General features: G+C 38.5%; 1 protein-coding gene across 8 annotated transcripts in view; it reads left to right on the forward strand.

Moving 5' to 3' along the window:
- ESRRG (estrogen related receptor gamma) overlaps positions 1 to 24,228 on the forward strand; it is a 509,353-nt gene that overhangs the window by 406,877 nt on the left and 78,248 nt on the right. For all 8 annotated transcript variants that reach the window (XR_003999716.1, XM_030557498.1, XM_030557499.1 and 5 more), the window contains 2 exons: positions 19,178 to 19,288; positions 23,785 to 23,946. Coding sequence is in view for 7 of the 8 variants with exons in the window: in XM_030557498.1 (XP_030413358.1) it covers positions 19,178 to 19,288; positions 23,785 to 23,946 (273 nt within the window). In the remaining variant the exon portion in view is untranslated. The remainder of the gene's footprint in view (positions 1 to 19,177; positions 19,289 to 23,784; positions 23,947 to 24,228) is intronic.

The raw sequence follows: 24,228 nt of genomic DNA on the forward strand, positions 1-24,228 counted from the left end.
CCTCATTGGATCCATCCTCACTGCCGTCTGCTTTGATTTTCTCCAATAAACATGCGGCTGACTCTTTATTCCCAGAAAACTTATTGATGTTCCTTATAAGTGACACATAATTTTGCTGGATATAAGATAGTTGCGGGCTTGTTCTACAGCTGCCAATTCCTTCCTTTTCTCCAGGATGACCAGGCTAAGGCCCAGAGAGACCAAAATCAGTTTGTATCCCTCTGTTCCCTTTCATGACATAGTCAAGATCCTACCCCTGTCATGTGGCTGTAGTAATGTAATGATAAGCAGTCTACTGCCTTCTCCAGTCTTCTGTGCACATTTAAGAAGTACAGTGTTATATAGCATCCTTTTGATCCTCCTTTAAATTCATACTAAGTAGTGTAATGAGCATTCTAATGAAGGTAAATGGATCCAAATCTTCCCACTGGGATCAGAGCTGTTTTCTAGCATGAGCAGAGCTTCTGGCTGAGGGAGGGAGGGAGAGAGGGGGGCCTGATCCATTGGAGGGAGGATGGGGCAGTTTAAAGGACAGTACCCAAATTTAATGTAACACTGAGGTTTGCTGCTATTCCAGAGCATTGATCAAGAGGGAGGGGAAGGATAGCATCAGTGGATGAGGATTCCCCAAAATAACCTTACTAGGGGGGAGTGGAAGGGCCATAATCCTGAAGCCAGCTGTGATCTAAGGATCCCACCACTCAGTGATCTCCTTTGGGGCTGATCCTTGTGGGCTTTTCTTAGTGTTTCTAGTGCATCTACTCTGGCAAACTTCCACTGTGTGTCAGAGACTGAGTTCAGTAAGTGTTTGCCTGGGTAAGGAGTGAGAAAAGACTGAGAAAGGACTTTAACATTTGGCTTTTAGCTTTCAGTAAGCATTAAGCAGAGCTTTATAACTGATTAGGGGTAGGTTGTGACATTTAGGCACTGGGCAGCCTCTAGAATCAAAGCCATTTTCTAAATGCAGAGGGAAGAGTACGCACCCTGCAACATCATTGCTTCCCTCTGTAACCATGGCCACCTCCCTTCAGCACGGGGGACTGCAACTGTTCCCAGTGCTTGCATAGAGAATAAATAAGGTTCAAAAGACTTCTTGCATTATGCTCCATGCAAAGATCAGAAACAATCTGGCCTTTACAGTCTTTAGTAATTATCTCACAGTTCTTTAATATACATTTGAGTGTTAATTTTTGGTTGTGGTGTTTTAGCTTCAAGCCATTCCAAGTGTTTTTCCACAGCTCTCTTTACCTTCATGAGCAGCTAGGTTAAATGGGTCCATAGTTTCTAGTTTGTCTAGCGGTGCATGTAACTAACTTCCCATTTTTGCAATGGAACAAATCTAGTCAAGTCCTACAGGAGCAACACCACCACACCTGTGCTCTTCTAACAGGTGATTTGAAAGATCAAAGATTATTTATGGTCAGTGTTTTTAAGGTTAAAAATATGCATTGCAGAATGAAAGGTATTTGTGGTTACTCTCACATCTGTGCTATTTTCTTAGTTTGGGGTTTTTGCTCCAGGAAGGAGAAGGGAATTTATCTTTTATTACTAATCCTATGTATCTTTCTCCCTAAATATAGATTACGTTCTTTTAATCTGGTTTTGACTGGAAGTAAAGAAGTCTTAAAGCTAAATGATGATTATGCTAAGAGCATTTCTGGCATTGTTGGCAATAGTACTATTCAGTTACATATTTTCCATGTGTTTTATTTACCCTTTTTGTGCATCTTCTAACTGGTAATTGTCACATCCTGACCTAATTAATTGTATATCTTTAATATTGATGGCAAAAATGTAGAAATATCCTCATGTTTATGGAGGTCAGATAATTTTAGGATTCTGACTGGGATGATGCAAAAAGTATAAAATAAAAATGGAATACACAAATAATTAAAAACTATGCTCTGGGGAATCTGTATATTGCATAAAGACATTAGCAAAACTAGCGCTGATATGGATTATTCCTTTCCAAGGGAAAAGTAACAGTATTAAGAATGCCTCAAAATCATCAGTGGTAAAATTAATCAAAGAAGGAGAAACTCTGCCTAAAGTATCCGCTGTGTAAACGTACAAGAGAAGAAAGGGGAGGGATGTGAGATGAGAGGCTAAGAAACAAACACTGCTTGTTTTGTGTAACAGGCATTGAGAAAGTACATCTAATGATTTGTTGTAGTTCTTTTTACTTGAAACTTTGGATGCATTTTGAACATTGAATTAAAAAACTGTTGCTGGCTTTTGTGATAGTGTGATCTGTAACCAGCAAAGCAGTAGCTTCTTCCCCACAGCGTAATGAGACTACTTTCAGGTCACGCCTGTTTACAGTCAGCCAATCAAGTAACAGAATTCTGAAAAGGTTAAATCAGTGCAACGCTTTATTATAATATATAGCATATCATATAGTAGATGGGCTATTACAACTCTGAAACTTTATTTTGGTCACTATGAGTTTGACCAGGGTAAAAAAAAAAAAAAAAAAGCAAGGCATGAATCCATTACGCTTCTGTCATCTGCTCTCACCCTGGTTTAAATCTGGGTAACTCCACTGGCTTCAGTAGCGTTATTCCAGATTTGAACTGGAGTGAGAGAACAGATTTTGGCCTCTTGATTTTACAGTGCTATGTATGTGGCCCTGGTCCTGCAAAGACTTCTGTGTGTGCTTAACCTCACGCACAGTAAATAGTTCCATTGCGGTTACTTTAGGCATAAAGTTAAGCATGTGCATAAACTTTTTGCAGGGATAGGGCTTATGATAGGCTGTGCCTTTCAAGAAATATGTTGATTTAACCAAAAGCAGAGATGCCTATTGTTAAGAAAATGTGCATAGAATTCATTAAGGATACAGAGCTTACTCATTTTTGTATCTTTATTTTTTAATCATTTTTTGCCTCCTTACCTAAAAGTTTTTATATGTTGCCTATGAAATTACTCTGAAATCTCATCCTAACATTCATTTCATTCTAACAGTTACTCTTATTGTTTAATTTAAAATGTTTTCCTTCCATGAACATCTTTGTATACAGGGCATCTTGAATAGTGAAGTGGAGCCTCTTTGGTGAAAAAGAATATTTCTTATAACAACATTTTTTTTTGTTAATTTAGTCTGGCTAAAATTACATACATATTCATGCATCATAATAAGAACAAAGCTTTACTCTTGGGTATTTTCCATAAATTTGTCCTCATAAGCAATTTGATAGACATCTACTATAACTGTAATGGTAGAAGTTTACAGTAAATCAGTCTCCCTGGTTTAAAAATCTATAATTTATTAACCCATTCCCCAAAGGTCCAACACTTCATATAAGATTACAAGAAAATTGTCACTATTTTTTATTTTAGAGCAGGGAGCATTTTATAATCGGAGTATATTGTCTAATTGTTACAAAATTTATTGTGTTTTACTAATGTAAAATCAATTTAGCTCATGATATTAATTGAGCGTAAGATTATGGATGGCCAAAAAGGGCTTCAAAACATGAGCCCGTTATTGTAGCTATGTTTTTCAGCTAGGGTTTTCTATATTAAGTCTGATCAACATTTAGCTCTGACGCTGCTGTACAATTGCCATACTGGCTATGTGGGTTAACCATGGTAGTGGTGTACACAAACCTTAGATTACCAATACTACAGCTTGAATTAAGTTATGTGATATCACTAATAAACTTCCAATTGATCACTGAAGTATTAATCTGAGATCAGATGCAGATGCTGCAAGTAGGATAAAGTGTCACCCCAGAGTACTGTGACAGACAGTATCACAAAGGATGAGGGTGGCACTATACATGTTGACGGGTAAATCTGCTGCCCCGGGGTCAAAAATACATTGTTAAATATATTCCCTTACAGATAAAGCTCAATATGAACAGTAGACTATATTTTTGTTTTCATTCTCAGTACTTTTATCTGTTTCATTTAGTACAGGTTTTATTAAGTACATTGAAAGGTTAACTCTTTGCCTTTTTTATTTTCTTATTTGCTATTTTCCATTGGTAAAACGTTGAAACTTAGTGTTGACAGCTTCTGTGCTTTTATCATAAGCCTTGTGAAACTGAATGTTTTCTTAAAGCCCTAGCTGCTGGAGTCAGGTTATTATATGAGAAACTCAGCTTGCATTTTAAAAAAAAGTAACTTTCTAGCTTTCATGGTTGTAGAGGAAAGATTGAAGATGTGAATCCCACTGGCTCAAAAACCAGAAAGTAAACAGAAAGAACACAAAATGTATTATTTTTTAAATGTGATTGTTGGGGACCTGACCTTTAAACTAATTTTATTAAAGAAATACCGTTACGAGAAAAAAATGAACACTTCTTATTTTTAAAACCTCCTTCCCTAAACTGCTCTTAGTGTTTTAGTACTCTAGACCCTGACCTAGTTTCATGTATCTGCTTCCATGCTTCCACCTGCACATAACACCATTGAAGTCAATGGGATCTGCACAAGTGTGAAGGTCTGGCCATGTGAATCCAAGTGTAATGACCGTGTGTAGGAATGGAACCTTCTACCATAAACTGAAAGAATTTTAAAATCTAATCTTTTCATTATTTCTATGGTTTACTTCTCACTCAGCTTGTGCGATAGAACTAGACTGGTCAATGTCACCTTTGTTTCAGTTTCACTTTCTGGTTCTTATGCGTGTTCAGAATTTTGTTATGGTTAGGTTCATAGTAGCACAGGGGAATGGTTAGCTGGAAAGAAAAATCTCTTAATTTATTGAAACATTTTTGTTCCTGTTGAGTTTTGTAAATACAAACATACCCTTTTACAATTGTAGAGTCTGAGCTGCGTTGATGTTGTCCCTTCAACCAAATCGTCCCATGACCTCATCACAGCATTCGCATACCTGCTGACAATGTCAGCATGAATGTTCATATAGTTTGACACTTCATATTAAATATTTATTTTATTTCTCATGAACACTTCTGCTGACATGGTATCAGGCCACGATATAAGCATTTTTTAAATCTCTTCCAGGCACAGCCATGTTGAGTATGGATTTCCCCACAGGAGCTGCAAAGTAGGCACTCTGTAACATACAGAATAGTTATGAAGGCCCCAACCATGCAAAAATGTGGGCATTTGCTGAATTTTATGAACAAGTAGTGCATAGCATTCAATTGGACTCCTCATAAGTATAAAAACAAGCAGTTACACAAACATTTGCAGAATTGGGGCCTGAGTTAAAGCACTTTTATCCTGGAAAAGCCACTACTGGTATACCCAACTTCAGGAGATGTGCTGATCCATGAAGGCTACATGTCTAAGTTTAAAATGGAACTCCCAAAATCAGAGGCGGATTTATCATGAAACAAACAGTGTGGTGGCACGGGGCCCCCAATGACAGCGGGCCCCCAAAATGCAGGACAAATCTCATCTGAAAACCTGCCCCTAAGTCCTGGCCAGTGGCGCAGTAGGGCTCAGGCAGGCAGGCTGCCTGCATTCCGTGGCTGGTGGCCCACGCCACTACCTGGAAACAGCTGGCTGCTGGCATGTCTCTGTGTGACCCTGGTAGTGGAGGAGGCGGCTCTTGGCGCTGTCTTGGCCCAAGGCAGTGCACGGAGACCCGCTGCCCTCTTCCCTCCAAGGGAGGCGTAGAAATGTGCCAGGAGCAGACAGCAGAGCTAAGGCAGCTCCCTGCCCATGCTGCCTCCCTCCCTCCCTCTGTGCTGCGCTGCTCCCGGCAGTGGCCGGCATATCCCTGCAGGCATTGGGGGCGTGTGTCTCTCTTTGTGCATTGCCCCCGCCTTGAGCGCCCATTGGCTGGGAACTGTGGCCAGTGGGAGCTGTGGAGGCGGTGCCTGCTGGCAGTGGTGCACAGAGACCCCCTGCCTAGGAGCCGCTGCCAGATGGGTGTGCCGGTCACTTTGAGAGGCATGCTGCCCCCTTGACCTCTGCCACACCCCAACCCTCTGCCCCAGCCCAGAGCCTGCACCCCACACCCAAACTTCCTCCCAGAGCCCCCTCCCTCACCCCCTCCTGCACTCTATCCTCCTGCCCCAATCAAGGTACCTCACTTTATTTTCATTTACTTCCTATTACTTTTAATATAGAAGGAGGAGGAAGAAAAAAAGAATGAAAAATCAGGGGGAGAGAGGATATTCTTTTTCTTGGCTGGGTCCCAACGGTGGGGTGGGGTGAAAAATGAAACTGTGCACAAGGCCCCACTAACTCTAAATCCACTACTACCCAAAATTATCTTGGTTTATATCATCCTGAGTAAAGACTTGAAATTGACACAGGGGAGGGATCCATTTTACATGTTACTACTTGGAGAAGAAAGAGAGCATGTACTGCAGCATATTCCAGAAAAAAAAATCCTGTCTAAATTCAATTCTGGAACTGATCCTGGAGCCCTGACTCACGTGAGAAGAGCTGGTAGAATATTATACCCAAGTAGTTTGTCCAATTAATTATTTGTTGAATACATTATTTTCCTACTCTTCTACCAGCTATATAGATTTTCATATGCCATTCATGAGACACATTATTCACCAACTTGTTTTTTAGAAAAGGAGAATAATTTATTTGCAGATAATTTTTCCTACTATTCAATAAGCTGTAGACTTTGGGTCCTTTTACCTGAGAGCTCTGCAAATAAAACATATTCTCCTTCCTGGAAAGACGTATGTTTCTTCTTCCTTCCCACTGGTCAGCAACAGAATATTTCAACCCACAAAATAGCTAGTATTAGTAAGCAATACCAGCAAGTTGTCATTTCACATGATGTCATTTATTTTATAAAGGTATATTTTGATTTCATGTACATCTGACCACAAAATCTAAAAGAGTTTTGGCTTTGAGTTGAAGGGAGTCTCTCTAATTCAGTGCCACCTGTGTCTTGAAATATAAGATATGTTGTTAACGTTCATTCTTCTGCCTTAACTCTGAGCTTTTTCTTTCATGCCATGAGCAACACTGCAAAGGAGGATGCTGTGATATGGCATGGCAGTACCCTCCAGTGTGAGCATATCATCCTAATTAGACAGATTTTTTTTCCTTCTAAATGCCAGGTAAAGATTCCCATTATAAAGTAAACAACTGCCCTAGAGAGAAGTAAGAAGGAGGGGGTATAAACCTGGGATCACAAAGTCCTTGCTGTCACAACATGTGGCTGTTTTTATCACAAACTGGTATAAGCCACCACTGGCCTTTTCTTTTGTAAGAGGAAGCATTTTAAGATATAATGGAAAATGGTATATGGACAGGAAGAAGAATGTACAGAGAAGTGAGGGCATTTCCTGCAGGTATAAGTAACTAGTAGAGTGTGTGAGCATTATCTTGCTGGATGCTATAATTATTATTTCTATTGCAGTAGAATACAGAGGCTTCAATTGTGGCCCCATTTTTATAGGCATATATGAACACTTAGAAAGCCATGGTCTTTAGCCAAAAGTGCTTGCTATCAAAGACAACAAGCAACACACTAAAGGGAGGAGGAGAGGAATACTATCAAAACATGCATCAATTCATATACATTATAGATCCCATTTTTAAACCACTTAAAGGAGTGCCTGCATAAAACGCAACCTCATCTGTCCTGTGTCCAAAACCCACATTTCCATCTATAAGAGGTGTTTATGTCAGTCCATTTTTGTGTGCAGCTGGCATGCACACATTTATGTGGGCCAGTTTATGGGGAGTACTCTCATTTCAGCATAAGCAGCAAAGAATCCTGTGGCACCTTATAGACTAACAGATGTTTTGGAGCATGAGCTTTCGTGGGTGAATACCCACTTCTTCAGATGCATTGCAAGTTTCTTCATGAGGTTGATGGATTTCCACTCCATACGGCTAAATGCAGTGCCTTGCATGGTGTCAAGTATCAGAGGGGTAGCCGTGTTAATCTGGATCTGTAAAAGCAGCAAAGAATCCTGTGGCACCTTACAGACTAACAGACGTTTTGGAGCATGAGCTTTCGTGGGTGAATACCCACTTCTTCAGATGCATGCAGATCATTTCAGCATGTGGCACTCTGTGTAGTCTCCTGAATTATGCCAGTACATTCTAACAAGAGGTAAGATTTTATCTAGTAAGAACATAGGCTGTATTTAAACACAATTCTGACATCAGAAAATGCGTTAGTGGGAAGATGTGGATTAAGCTTCTTGCTTTATTATTTCTCAGGGCAGGGAGCGCTGGACTTTGTAGGGCCTTAGAAATGGGGAGTGGGAAGATGAAATGAGTGGATTTCAGGACTGTGACAAGATGTTGGTGTATCCTTGAGGGTTGGTGTATCCTTGAGGTGCAAAGTTGGGGAGGTTCCACAATGTATGGCATGGTTCATGAACAGTGACAGAATGGAGGAATAATTACATAGTGCTTGAGCAACAGAAATATGGTTTGTTAATGTATTGAGTATATGGGAAATAATTGTTTAATAGCAATATGGCTTGGTAATTAAAAATCTATCCCTTCATACTCTTCATTGTATAAATAATATTTTCCCCTATAGGCCAAGTACCCAGATCTGAAAACTGTAATTACAACATTTTGTTGACTTGTTCCAAAATTAGTATCTCATTTTGTGTCAAGAAGCTTAGAAGCCTCTTTGCAATCCAGGGATGCTCATGGAATGAAAGAATTAAGAGTTAGTTGGCACTATTAAGAGTGATCTTAAAATGAAAAACAAATGAAAACTATATTGCCAATGGAGAGACTTAAAATAGTTGTAAATGAGAATCAAGCCACGGTATTTCAGTGGAAGGCCAATTTAAACTTATCTGGCAGAGTAAAGGAGCCTTTAGGTGGGCATAAATGCAGTGTTCCCTTTTATACTGCCAGATGAATGTAAATTGAGAATTAAGCCCCAAATCTTTAGAATCATATTCTGCTCACTTTATTTGTGCAAGTAGTCCCATTGAACTGTCCTTGATGAAGATGAATAGAGTTTGGTCCTAAAAACCTAAAAAGAAAAGGCATTTACATAAACATAAAAGATTTAAAAAAAATAAGGAAGGATCATTTTGTCTGGTGTTATCGGTGTAAACAACTCGTTTTTAATCTGTATGTTGAATAAGGCATCCATTAGGGGTCTAAATTTTTGATGGTGTTCCTTTAATTACTCCAGCTCTGTTCTAGGAAAAAGAAATAACTTCTCTGGGCACAAGTCGTAATTCTAAGCAAGGTTCTTCTCAGTCTCAGCAATACTGAGATTCTCACTTTACATAGCTCTTTCAGCTTATAATATTTGGGACTTTGCTGTGACTTCTGGATCCCAAATTAATTTTTGAATCCAACCCTCTCCAAGTCACCAGTTGAAATATTACTAAACTGCATATTATTATTTCTGAAAGGATATTGAGATCCTGATTCATGCTATCAATACTTCAAGTCGGATTAGTGTAATGCATTTTATTTCAATCTTCCTGCATCTCTTGAGAGTTGCCAGCAAATGGTCCAGAACTTAACAGTTAGACTTCTTTCCTATTAGAGTTTCACTAGCATATCTCTTGAATCTTATAAGCTTTGCTGGTGTGATCTAGAATAAAAGCTTGCTTGTGACTTTCAAACATTGATGTGGCTTTGCTCCACTCCTTTTTTGACCTTCTTGTCTCCTTGTATTCCATGTCCATTGCTTGGATCGCAAGATAGCTGTTTCTCTCCCGGCTTGTCACCTTAGAATAGTGGTTGCAAGTGTTTTTATCCACTGGTGCCACAACACTCTAGAAAGTTCTCTCTCATTAAATGGTCTTAATTTTGAATTTCGGAACTTGAAAGCACTCATGTTTGATTTCATATTTAAATAGTTTACATGAGAATTGTTGGTATTCGGGGATTAATTGCCCTTGTGTTTTGTTTTACTCAGTATTGTCCATGAGGTCTTATGTATATAAAATCATAATGTATATTTCATATGGTAATGATATATACGCACACTAATATAGCATTAACTGTGACATTAACACTTTTCATGTTATTCATAAATATCTTTGCAGTATTTTACATGTCTGACTAATTACTATCATGTACTCAATATGCTAATTTAGAAAGAGGACCATATTTGGTAGTGGTGATTATTCATTTCATAACCAATCACATAACAGTTTTGCAGTTTATGTGCTCTTGCTTTTAGCTTCCTTTTTTTGCACAAATTGCAAAAGTTCCATCTTAGTTGAAACACCACCCCTTTCCTTGTTTTAACAGGTGAAATAAAAATTATAAATATTGTTTGGCCCTTCCTTAGTAGCTTATTTCTGATCTCCCTTGTATCAGAATAAATTTGTCATAATTCTAGTGAATTCTACTGGTGTCCAATTGGTGAAAGAACAAACTTAGGCACCCAGTGTTTGGTACATGCAGTGTAAATCTTCTGGATAAGAAATACATTTAGAAAAAGGGCCTGTTTGAAAAGGAGGATTCCTTTAATTAAACTGGGGAGTTGCAAATGATGAGTATTGAATGTTTAATGCAGCATTTTAGATGCCCTGGGTTTTTTTTTCTTTTTTTTCTTTGCACGTTCACCTCATCTTGAGCAGAAATAAAAGGTTCAAGGCTTGTCACCATCGGTTTATAGATAGCTGTTTAAAAATAACGAGATATGGGTATTGTAAGGCTCAGGGCTATCTTGCCAGACTCATTTATTTCCATTCACCTTTTGTCAGAATTGCAGACGAAGACATTCAATTAAAAGTTGTCACCTGTTGCATATGACCTAATTTGTACTTGTAGGTGTCACCATTTAGGATACTGTGTTTCATATGGAGCCATTTATTTATTTATTTTAAATGTAAAACAACAGTTCACTTGGGAAACATTTTGGGCCATGTTATAAAATGTGGCACCATTTCTGTAGAGGCTACTATTCACTGGCAGTCACTTGTGCAGAAATAATGGAATATATTTGCACAAACCCTCATTTACATGGAAAGATTGACTTTAAGGGGGTTTTATGCATAAACATTGCTTTGTTTAATGCACAAATAATAGTGCACACAAATTCCACATGACGATTGCTACATGTAAAGTTAAAACTTCTTGCAAAGAAGGAGGAAGTATTATTATCCTCATTTTAAGGCTGGGAAAACAAGGCATAGATAAAGTAAGTGACTTATCCACAATTATAAAGTAAGTTAGTTGCATAGTAAAATAGAGAACATAAGACTACTGACTCCCAGCCAACTGCTCTAATCATTGTACATGCTATATTCCCAAACTAGAATGTTACAAGGGTGTCTCTTGTAAAACGGTAAATTCCATCCCTTAGACAAATTAGGAAATATCTTTTGGGTCCTGGCTAGGTCTTACCGGTACAGGGGCCTGGCTCTGGGCCCCCAGAAGGGAGAGGGCCTCAGGCAAAGGGATGGGGTCTCGGGGGGGGTTGAGGGTCAGCCTCCCCCAGCCATCCCTTCAGCACTGCCCGGCCTGTGCCACCTGGGGCTCCGGCGGTGATTTAAAGGGCTTGGTGCTCTGGCCGCTCCCTTTTAAATTGCCAGGCTTGGAGCAGCTGCCCCTTCTGCCCCTCAGCAGTCCTGAGGAGGGGCCAAGGGGGCAGTGACGCTAAAGCACTGCTGCTGCAGTGCTTTAAAGAGAGTCCCTAAAGCGCTGCCGTGGCAGCAGTTTAGCATCAGCCATGTACCAGCCCATACCAGCGGCCACTTTTTATTGGTGCACTGTACTGGTCCGTACTAGCCCACTTTCACCTCTGGTCCTGACTGACTGTAAAGTAGGAGGAGGATTTTTAGACTTCCTATGCAACACTAAATAATGTGTTCAGTTGTGCAGGTTGCTATCAGGAAACAAAAACTCTGCAGACTTTCCCTTGCTAATTGTTAATTTAGCTGTAGAGCAAGAAAGCTTTAATGTGAGTCATGGCTTTTATCTTTGATGATTTAGGACTCAGTTTTCAAAAAATAAAAATAAAAATCAATGCCTAATGACCACGCATTTTGCATCTCTGGCTGCATTTTTAGTTTTACCTCACATGCTTCCAAATATGATACCAAATGATTTCAAACACTCACAAATTGGCATCTGCACAATTCAGCACATACACCAAATGTACAGCACTAGCAAATAAAGATAGCTCATGTTATCCTTTTCCTTCATGCTATGTAATTTACTGCACATCTCTAGTATATTGTATGTGTTTTTCCACTGCAAATCATTTTGATTTCAGGATTAACTGGCCTCACACTATTCTAATCCTAAAGTATAGAAATTACTGACTTGTCTTAATCTAAGTGTTGTTGCCCACCTTATCTCCAGATACTTTCAGTCTATAGTTACGGAAGAAGAAAATTTTTTTTTAGTAATTTTGGCAAATAAATGTACAACTCAATGTACATAATATTCACTCAACTTTGTTCAGCAACCTTATAAATAAACACCGCATGTCCAGGTTGAATTGGAGCATCCTGTCAGAATGTTGTCCCGAAAGAGAACTGAATCAAAGTCTGCCACTAAAATTCCTTCTGCAGTTTCTGATACTGCTAATCTGGTTTTTGCCTCTAATACTGATGCTACTGCTCTTTCTGATGCTGAGTGAGGTGTTGTTCCTTCAGTTTCCTCTCTTGTTAGTCTCACTGTACAATCTTAAAACAAATTTGAGAGTCTTACAAGCATCACTTTTATCAGTGGGACTAATCCAATTTCTTATCCACACTGTGGTGGAAGAGGCCACAGAGTACAGTAACTTCTATTGCACATCTTGAGCACATAATTGGAGGGGGAGCCTACCAAGAAGACATGAGTGTGGAACAGAATCCTGACTGCCACAGTTCTCATGGCTACTGTAGGGGAGTTATAGAGGAAGCACAAATGCAATCCAAAACATCCCAAAGGAAGTTAAAATGAAGGGTTTGATTCTCATCTCCCACCTATTCTTCACTGCAGTAACTCCATTGGCATGAGGGGAGTTAATTTTGATTTACTATAGTGTAAGTTATTATTTATATTAATTACAGTAGCACCCATTGCATGCTAGGTGTTTTTCAGGTCAGAAGTAGTCCTGACCACAAAGTGTTCACAGATGAAGACATGCAACTTAAGGAAGTGGGGGAGAGGGATAAAATCTGCTTTAAACAAAATAAAACCCTACATCTCAACTATTGTTGGCAATTTCTTGTAGGCAATCAGGATATTAGAGGGCCTTGAGGAGGGTTTGAAGGAGATGGTAGGGGCATTGCAGATCAGTTCAGGAACTGTGTTCTGTGCATAAAGGGCACCATGCAAAGAACCACAAGGATCTTTGTGGAAGAAGTGAACAAATGGGCATTCGAAGCTGACATCATTAGTAGAATAGAGGGGATGGTGAGGGGCAACATGATCAAGACACACGAGTGATTAATAGGAGGGATAAGGTCACGAATAGCTTAAACTCAGTTCTTAATTTTTGCAGGGCTTTCCAGGACTGAGCCCCAGCATTTCTGGGCTTGTCACATCAGTTATGAAAGTACAAAAATTGCTTGAGCCCCGCCACCTCTTTCATTGCAAATTAAGCACTGCTTAAACTTGAGCCAGTGGAGAGGTTTAAAGAATTGGATGATGTAGTCAGATGGATGGATGAGGAAGAAGACCTTGGGAGCTGTATCTCACATGGACTGGAAGGGGGTATATGAGTGTTGGGGAGACCAGAGAGGATGAAGTTGAGATGTGAGCCTGGGCAAGGGTTTAACGATGTGCAAAGAAAGCAAAGGTTAGGTTTTAGAAATGTTAGTGGGATAAATGGTGTACTTTGGACCTGGCCTGGACGTGTGGGCAAGAGAGAGGGAATAGTCAAGGATGACCCCCACATTAGGGTTTGAATAAAGGGAAGTTTGGGGCAGGGATTGTCTTTTTTGTTCTGTGTTTGTACAGCACCTAGCACAATGACATCCTGGTCCATAATGAGGGCTCCTAGGTGCTATGGTAATACAAATGATAAATCATTATACCCGGTGGTACGTATAAATACAGGATTGGATTGATGGAGACAAAGCAGGAATGCAAAAATGGAGTATGGCTTGTCTTCACAGAAACTGGAACTGAAATAACTAAATTGGTTGTAACTCACAACGTAAGTTATTTCAGAGCACGTCTGTGTGTGGACATTCTTTATTTCAAAATAATAGTGCCTTGTTTCATTATTACTTGAGTTGGTAAAGAATTGGCTTATAGTCACCCAGGAAGTTTATGATAGGATCAGGAACTGAACCCAGTTCTATAGAGTCCTAGTCCAGTGCCTTAGGCACCAGACTATTCTTTCTGTAAGGTCAGTTGAAGAAACCCTTATGCCATATTGGATTGTGTAGCTGCCTCTTCAAAAAAGTTTAGTTACTTCATGTATTTGTATTTTTCTGGCTCTCCATGTATTCTAGCCCATGACTAATCCTTACCATTTGAGTTTTGTAAATTATGTTGAAGTGTGTGATTTCCCTTCCTGCTCTAACAGGTGATTTAGTGTTTGTAATTAGAGGCAAAGTGGAGTGCTCTGTTAGTTGCTATAGTGTTGACTGCTGAAATCATGTTTTAATTGGTAATTGGCCCATTTCTTTAGTCCATACAGAGATAAAATTCTCGTTGACATCACTGGGATATTTCCTGTTTAAGGATTTCAAGACAAAGGCTGACATTAGGGTACATTAGGGGCCAGATCCTTTGCTGATCTGAGTTCACTTGGCTTAGGTTAAGCTATACTCATTTATACCAGTGGCCCCAGAGTACTGTAATAATAGAAGGCTTTTCATTGAAAATCTCAGATCACTTTAATGAGGTGGGCTAAGTACCATTATTTTCATTTTATGGATAGGGAAACTGATGCAATGACAGATTGAGTTGCCAAAGACGCACTTGCACAGTTAGGATTAGAAGAAAGGTCTACTTACTCCTTCTGTACTCTAAATATGTTCCGCAGTATCTCTGTTAATATTATAAACATCCTGTGTTTGCTTACACTAATTAACTTTATGACCAGGATATCAGCTGTTAATATAATTCCCCGAAACCGAGCCTTTTAAAAGCAACTTCTTGCATTGTAATAGTTTGTTTTGGATAGGCAGAGTAGAGCAGGTGAACACAGAAGAGCATATAGTTAGTTATGTTCCAAACAGGCAAATATACTTCTTCTGTTGTAACGACTCTCACAATTGCCATGGTTTACAGGTTGGGAGGTCAGGAATTGGGGGAGAATATATATACACAAAATAAACCTCTCCAACTTCTGGATTCCCGTTCACCACGAAAAACCCCAAATAAACCACTTTTCACTAAGGGTCAGACTCTGGTCTACTTTCTCACTTTTGAGTAACAAATTACTTTGCAAGTAGTCCTTCTAAGACTCCCATTGCTAAGTAAGATTCTCAATGTGAGTAAGAGTGTCAAAATTTGGTTCTAATATAGTTATTTGCTGTTAGGACTAAGCTAAAATTTAAGGAAGCATAATGGTAAATTCTATGTCTATACTAGTAAAAGGTCAGTAGAACCCCAATTTGCTTTTCCATTTACCATTAAAGATATGTTAAAAGCTAACATCTGGGGCGGGGAGGGGATTAAAAAGTATTTTTACACTGAAGTTAGAAGTAGTTACATTACAAAAGTATGTCATTTTAAATTGTGGTTGTTCAGCAATACATTTCCCTAAGATATTAAGAACTACAGTGCTCACACGTTTGTTGTTGTTTGTAAAAGTTGTGTATATACGGATGTCTAAATGCATGTGCAAGTGAATATATAATTCTGTGTATGATTTTGCCACATTGATACTTGTCTGTATTTCCTTCCCATTGAACCTGTGAGCAGCTTGAATGACCACCTTGCACCTTTAAGCACGGGGTGGAGGGAAGGGGTGGCTTGGCTGGCTGAATGGAAACAATGCTTTATGGCAGGGGGTGTGGGGGATGAAAAACTTTTGCAGAAGGGGACAGGGTGGTCGCTGACTCATGCCCTAGGAATGCAGGGCTTAAAAGGGGCAGCTCTGGGCTGAAGCGTCCCTTTTACACAAAGCCATCTGAAGCAGGAACCACCCTCCCTCCTTTTTATGCAGGAAAATACCAGGTTTGGTTAAGACCTGCTGTGGGCATTACACTAGCCGCCCCTTTTTTGTTAGGGGGGTTGGGAAGGAATTTTTCCGTTGCCACCATATTGACTTGGGTGCAATTGGGAGGAGGAAGGATGTTCCTCTTCCCCACAGCGGGTTCAGGAAGGGCTGTGTTCATACATGGCATGAAGGGCAGTAGGCCATATGTCACAACTCATTATCTAAGTGTGCGACTGTCAAGGAAAGGTATACAGTGACCAGATAAATGGCTTGGAAAAGGACTTAAAAAGAGGTGTTGGTTAAAGGAAGGAGCAGGGGGTGGTTGGGGACTTCTATGATTGGTACGGCAGGGAGCCAACCCCTTAGCCCTCCTATGAAGAGGGTGGATGGTAAGGTCCTGGCAATGGATTTACTGGAGAGACCTGGATGGAAAAAGAGGAGGAGATGGTGGGAGCCCCCTGGGTATGGTAAGGTCCCAGCAATAAATTTGCTGAAGGGACTTGGATGGAAAAAGAGGGGGAGCTAGTAAAAGCCCCCCGGGTAATTACAGAATAAACACGGGGTTACCTGCACTGTACATTTTATCCGTCGGGTAGACCCAGACATCTAATAATAAAGTTACGGCCTAATTAAACCCATGTCGTCTTCTTTCAGTGTAGCCAGACAATGTGCATCTGTGCAAATGCAAGGGAGGAAGAATCGTTCTTCTTGGTAGATTTCTATTATTTTAATTTAATCTTCAGTTCCATTACTTTTTGATTAAACATATTTCTGTCCGATGCGATCCGACTTTTATCTCTATGAAATCTGCTCCCAAGCAGAAAGAAAGATGACACCTGAATTATGCAGAATTCATTTTCTATCTATTTTTCTTAAAATGCTGGGCAGTCTTTTTATAATTCCACCAGTCTCATATGTGGCTTGCTCTAATCCCCTGCCTTTTTCTGAATGTTCAACCAACAAGCCACGGCCTTTTTAATGCATTTTCTGGCAGTATAGTTTCTTGAATGTCAGTTTTCCTAGGTGGAGATCAAGCTCCTTGGGGTGCTTATGGACATTTATTAACCATTAATTGAAAATTCTCTGTCTAATAAACTGTAATAACTTGTGCTAATGAATGTATATGCTTAACTTGAATTACAGATAAGCATACACATGTTGTGTTAATCTAATTCTGTTCCCAGTGAAGTTACTCTGGGTTTATACTATATATCTGAGATCAGAATTTGGTCTCATGGGTAATATATATATACACACAAATATGTTTATGATAAGGATATATGAACACACTGTAAACACATAGATAAATACATAGAGATTTCATTCATAAGCATGCTTTGATCTCTATGGGTACATGATTGCTTTATGATTTATATAGTGTGATTCATAAATGTATACAGATTAGATGGGTAATTAATCAAAAATGTGTTCTCTGTGTTTAAGTAAGCAAATGTACAGTTTCAGTTAAAACCGTATGATCTCATGCAACACTGTCTAGGCTTGGAGATCACTACACAGTTTCGTGATTAGCAAAGAGCATGGAGAACTCTTGCATAGAATTGTAGGTTGTGTATTGCAGTTACTGACTTAGAGCCTGATTTTAATACAAATCTTTCCTCATGCTAGTAACCTTTACTCACAGTAGTATTGAAGTCAATGAGAGCATCAAGTAAGGTGACTACTTGTGTGAGTAAGAGTTTGCAGGATTGAACCCTTCACTTAATTTCTTCCAGTCCTCAGCAACTAGTGTGTCGAGAACCTAAGTGTGTGAATAACAGAAGGGAAGGAGAGGAGGAAATGGCCAGAAGAAATGTAAAAGCGAGAAGAGCTGAAGAGCTGGCTGCAGGATTTTTGACCCTTCATCAAAATATCCTTCTCCAACCAAAATCCATTTAGTCTGTCTCCTCTTTTGGTTGAAAAAGGAGTGATCGCTCTTCCCTTGCAGTTAGCTTTTTTTTCTCTCTCACCAGAGCATGTCCATAGACAGCACACTGATCCTTGCTCTTCTAGCCCTGCCAAAGGTGCCCCCAGACAGCAGCGGATTCCAGCATCCCATGTTAAGTACAGGACTGGCCCTAGAGAAGGGGCTTTAACAAACTGGAGCTCCCATCATTTCTAGATTTTTCTGAGTTCAAGCCAGCTCTGGAAAGAAGGAAAGATGAAGAAGGAAGGATGCGGAGAAGCAGCAGATGATGGGGAAGAGAGAGGACAAGTTAATCATATAATGAAAATAGAAGTGTGCAGGGAGGACGTTGTCATATGTTGAGTTCTTCAGTGGTTAAATCTGTGTCATCAGAAGTTGTGCTTGGCCTTGCCTTACTTGCTGAGGTTTTCTACATAAAGGATGTGTTGCTGCCTGGAATCTGTCTGGATGATTCAGAATGAAATAAAAATAATTTGTTGCTTTATGCATGCCACCTCCTTTTTTGTGCTAGAGCAACTCCAGCTTGTTTCAGGAAGTTCAGTTCATATAAATCCCGTGCCTAGACATCTCAAGTAACACAAATGTACTACTTAAGCCATATATAATGTGACAGCAGAATGCAAATGCTGATTTGGCTTTACTGATATCCAGATGCATGCAGATCTCCGTCCTTTGCAGCCCCAACGTAACCCCTACTATCGAGTCATTTCCAAAGGATTTTTAAATCATATTTGTACCCCTATAATACTTCAAGAGGTTACTCTACAGTTACTGCAGTCAATTCTCTAGGCTGTGTTAAGTAAATGCATCTCTACTATCACAACAAGATTCAGTGTTAATTGTTTCTGAAGTTCTCATTCTTCATGATCCTTTGCTTCATAATGGTAGCCTAGTAAATCTGTTTATGCTTATAACATATAGAGGTTGACAAAGCTGCTACTAAAGAGGACTTTTTAGCTCAGAATCTCCCGAACTGAAGGAATTCTAGGCCAAACCCCAGTCTCAGAGCGGTTAGCATGTTAGTAGCAAGGTGTTCTGAAAATAATTGAAATATTTTAAAATTATCTTCTCCACAAGAAATTATAGTCTAAACTTTTAGCTTGTTTGTATGAAAATATAAATAGGTTGCAAGTACTTATGACTATTTATATTTTTTCTGTTGCTTTTAATAATTATAGTTGTGAGAAAAGAAATTTGCTTTGGGTATGCTACAGAAATCTCTCAAAGCACTAGGTAGAAGATTGTCACGTGAAATGCATCACAACGAAAGCATTAAATAAGTGTGTTCATTTTTCCCATTTTAGGGGTCCGCCTAGACAGAGTACGTGGAGGTCGCCAGAAGTACAAGCGCAGAATAGATGCAGAGAACAGTCCATACCTGAACCCTCAGTTAGTTCAGCCAGCCAAAAAGCCATGTAAGTACATCAGATGTATCAGATTTTTCTCTGCGTCCAAAACATCAATAAATTCTGGACCCATTTTAAGCTTCCATTGACTTCCTTAGGATAAGCATTTGTCCCTAAAAGGCTACAGTAAATGCTATAATGTTATCCAGTTAACATGAGCATTTAAAAAGATCTTATTAGTTATCTTCATCTTTTTCTCAGACTGTCAGATGAAGCTTTTTGCAGGTAGAAGCATATTAATGCATGGTTTATGCAGTGCACATTTTTCATTTACAGGTTATATTTATTTTCATTGGTACATAAAATGGTTCATACTGTGATCATTAGTTCACTGGAGCTTCTACTTTCAGATTTCACAAGAATGTGATTTTTGTAGTTTTCACTTACTAAATGAGTTTGACTGCTCAACCTCCCAATGAAAATACATTAGGAGCCTCATTAATTTATAGCTATAGAAGGTTAACACACTAGCTAACATTAGATGAAAAGAGGAATGTGCTACACTAATAACAAGCATAGGTTGGTAGTTCTGTCTCTGATGTTCTTATGGGCATTATGTGTTTGTTTTTGTTTTTTAAGTGTCCTTGAAAAAAAATTAGAATGAGAGAGAAGAGAGTTGATCATTCCTTTGCTAAAATACAAGTTCCATCCTCTTTGCAATTAACAAAAAATAGGAGGTTTTGCTCTGCAGCGTATACAAACTCAAGCAGCAACTAATTCCATGAAGTAAATTTAATTGCATTATACATCTAGTGCAAGAGACTATGGAATTAGCCTACAAAGGTATGAATTTCCTACCAAGTACTTGTGAACTCTTCCATATTTAGATCCGAATTCCCATACACAGTTGTCACTGTCAAGAAGGCTATTTTGCTATCAAAGTGGGACAACCCTTCTCCTCTCCCCCCCATTTAGGGAAAAATAAAAGAAGCACGGAGGTTTTGTGCCCATGACACTACCTAGCATGTAGAAAACAGTGTCTATTTCAGCTCATGTTCCCCAGTAGGGGACACTGCTGCGTACAATACACATGAGCATATGGGGATCTGTAGAGCAAATAAACAGTCTTTGAACTGTAAGCGAAAGGGCATTTTAGCTATGTCAAAGGAAAAACAACCAGTTTTACATAAAATTAAGGCTTAAGTGAACATATGGCATAGTTTCCTTTTGCCTTTCCAAAAAACATTATGCTGATTATACCTTCAATTGTCCAATCTGGCATCTTCTTCTCAGCCTGCATAAGCTGTTTCACCATTCTGTAAATACAATCTAGGGCTGCATTAAGCAGATTTTTTCACATTATAATAAAAACTTTCTGATAATACAATAAAATTTAATAAACTCTAAGGCTTAATTTCATTAGCGGTTTAGTTTTGCTGGATACACAGATTGCCAGTTTTTTTCATTTATGTTACGTTGTCATTGAGTTAAAATCTTGATAGCCTCCTAGCATACAAAAATATTCCAGTCCTTTAATATAGGCATAGGTTAACGCTATTGTGCTGAAGCATCCACGAAACTGTGTAAACCTGAGATTATTGGGAAGTAATGTATAACAATACCTTTAAGAAGATCACTACCAGTTTCAGTAAACTCCATTTGTCTGAGATAAACCAATCTCCTTATTAATCATTATTACCTAAAGACTTCTGTTAGTTTTCCTTAGTTCTCCCAATTACAAACATTTTTGTAACAAACACTTATAAAACTTAATTTTTGGATCCTGTCAGATAAGTGTCAGGAAACAGTTGAATCGGTTTTATTGAGGAAGTAGCCTGGGAGATTTTCTGGACCCTGACTGATAGTTTGCGCATAGCAAAGGCACAGGAATGAAAATTGGGTTCTATTGATTCTAATTAGGGAAACATTAAATAAGATTTACCTAGAAATGGTGCTCATGGCTATTCAATTTCCTGCGTGATGGGGCTTTCTGCGAACATTCAGAATTTCCCTATGCCTATGTACTAAACCTTGCTTCAATACATGCAGCCTTTTTCTCTGTAGTGAAATAACAGGGATTAGGAGGTCTCTTTTAGACAGACCTCTTTCTGCCCTTTTTTGCATTTCCTTTCTTATCTACAGAATCTAGTGGCCTGCCTTCAGGTCTTGTTGTGTTGTCAGAATAATGAAAGTGGAGATTTTGTGAAGCAGAAATGAAAATGTACACTATTCTTGAATCATCTGCAAGAAGCAAACGTTTGATGAAGATGCTGTTATTAAAAGGAGATTTCCAGTCCGTTCCTTGTGTGAATCTGAAGTGAGCACAACTGAATTTGTGGACATTTACCTTAGCAATCTGGAGCTCTTGTTCACAAATATACTTTAATTTTAAATATATGGCTTATGTCCCCATCTTCATGCATTTTAATATGAATGCTGGGTCCATTTATACATTTTTTGAGAACAAGTAGTAAGAAAAATAGAATTTAGTTACTTTGCTTTTCACTGCATATGGTTTGTTGTTAAATTCTTGAGAAAATATGCTGTAATCTTTGATTTTTGGAAAGAATTATGTTTTCTAATAAGTTAATCAAAAAAACAAATAAAACATCTATTCATTAAAAAAATAAATAATATTATGTTGAATAACTATTTGCCACTATCTGTTAAAATTACCAAGTGACATCTTTAAATAAGATTATAATTCTCTGTTAATCATTTGATAATAAGTAGAATGTTGAAATAAATAATGATTTAGTTGTCATAGCTCCTACACATCATATAAACATGAATCCATCCCCTTGCAATAAAACACACTTGATGGAATGCTTTCCAGCTGGGTCTTGCACTTATTTTATGAAGGACTTACATGTATCACAACTTTACACAAATTTGTAATAAGTTAAAATACTAATGGAAATAGATCAGAATCAAGGAGTCAATGTCACAAAAGAGTAGTAAAGCATCAGAAATCAGAATCAAGGAAATCTGACATATTTAGGGAAATCTGACATGAACAGGTATCTTGGAACCTGTCCTGCAGTCGCTATGCAAGTCAAACTCCCATTTATTTCAGTTGTAGTTTTTTCCTGTGAGGACAGTAGGGCCTATATCTGATATTTGGAAGTAGAAAAAAGTATCAACTCCATCAGCTTTCAGAGGGAGTTGAGGGTGCTGGACAATCTTCTAAGGATCGAACCCTATATATGTCAAGCCCCATGATTGTTTATCCCAAGGGACTGAAAGGATTAGTCTTAAGTCCTCTAAAGGGCTACTGTTTAGGCTCTAAGAACATATGCTTTATGTCTGGCTGATACATTTCAGCTATGCTACAAGATGTCCCTATCATTAAAAGGTAGGACACCTGGCTGCATATATTGGGAAAAGTATAGAAGGTTTAAGGGCCCAATCCATCTCCTACTGATGTCTTTCTACTGAGATCTCTGGGAGGTGGATCAGGCTTCTAAAGAAGAAAAAAGGCTTCTTTTTGCACCTCAAATTAAAGCTTCAATATGCAGTGTAATACTGACAGATTTTATTTGTTTGCAACTTGTATACTGTAGAGTTGCGGGCATCTTGTAATAAGCCCATACAGTTCTTCTTGCGCTTTCTTTTTTGACTGTTCATTCCAATATAACTGATTGCTCCATATAGATCACATGATTCAACTGTGTGCAAAATAAATGTTAAATAAATGAAAATGTTACAGATATTAAAAAGCATTCCAAAATAATACAGTGACATTTTTGTGTACAAAAGAGCTTTCTCAAATAGGACCTAATTCTGATGTCACTTACACCAGTTTTACGTTGGTATCTTTCCATTGATTTTAATGGAGTTACTCCTGATTTTATCTGTTAATTAAGGAGTATCAGCCCCCTCCTGTTTAAATTTAAAGAAGCAAATTTTGGGTGAGATTCTGAGTTTCTGCACAAATACAGGCAGTAGCTTTTTTATTCCTAGAATACAAGTCCCTGGGACCACAAATCTTAGTATTATCATTTTAAAAGAGCAGGCTTATAGGTACTATAAGATATATAGGATGATAGCTGCTCAGAAACTCTTGCGAGTACATGTATTAGGACAGTTTGACTCTGACATCTAAGATAAAGAATGGCAACAGAAGTTTCAGATTTTAAGGATTTAATGATTTGTTAATTGTCTGTGTTATTTTTATTCAGGCAATGTGCAGCTCTTCTTAAAAACACTATATCCAAAAAATATAAATGACAGAAAAAGTTTCAATGTGCAAAACCTAAAACTTATTTCAATCCCTAAAAGTTTTGACAATGACAATTTTATTCCAAATGTTATGATGTAATAATTTTATATGTGCATCTCATATTATTTTATTTGTAATTTATGTACAATAAATTAGTCATGTTTGTTGAAAATGTTTATATCGGGCCCAGTTAATTTCTGTTGTACCTCCTTGGTGGAGTTAATAGAGTCACAAGGGGTAAATTTGGTCACTGTTTTTAAGTTAATGTGAAACTTAATTCACCTATTAGAAAAATAGGGTAACACTGTTGGTGATCTTGTAGCATTCTGGTCCATTTTTACAGATAACAAGATTGTCTCCCATTTACTGGTTGCTGAACCAGAGAAGATCTATGCCATGCCTGACCCTACTGTTCCGGATAGTGACATCAAAGCGCTCACCACACTTTGTGACCTGGCAGACAGAGAATTGGTGGTCATCATTGGATGGGCTAAACATATTCCAGGTACATAATATATATATGTAGTTGTAAAACAATGACCGCCTGAAAATCAGCACACAGATTATTACATTACAGTGACAATGGGATGACAGATTTATAAAGTTTTATGTTTAAGACTGTAGAATCATTACAGGAAAGTTGATTACAATATATCCTGGTCTAGACATAGTATTATTCTTACTATTAAATGGTACTGGTGGAGGTATAAGTGAATGAATGTTTTAACGTGTTTCTTATTAAAGAGGACAGATCTCAGGTGCAGCTGAACTGCACGGGCACTAGTGA

This window comes from Gopherus evgoodei, chromosome 3, assembly GCF_007399415.2.
Source record: "Gopherus evgoodei ecotype Sinaloan lineage chromosome 3, rGopEvg1_v1.p, whole genome shotgun sequence".
NCBI classification, from domain to species: domain Eukaryota; kingdom Metazoa; phylum Chordata; order Testudines; family Testudinidae; genus Gopherus; species Gopherus evgoodei.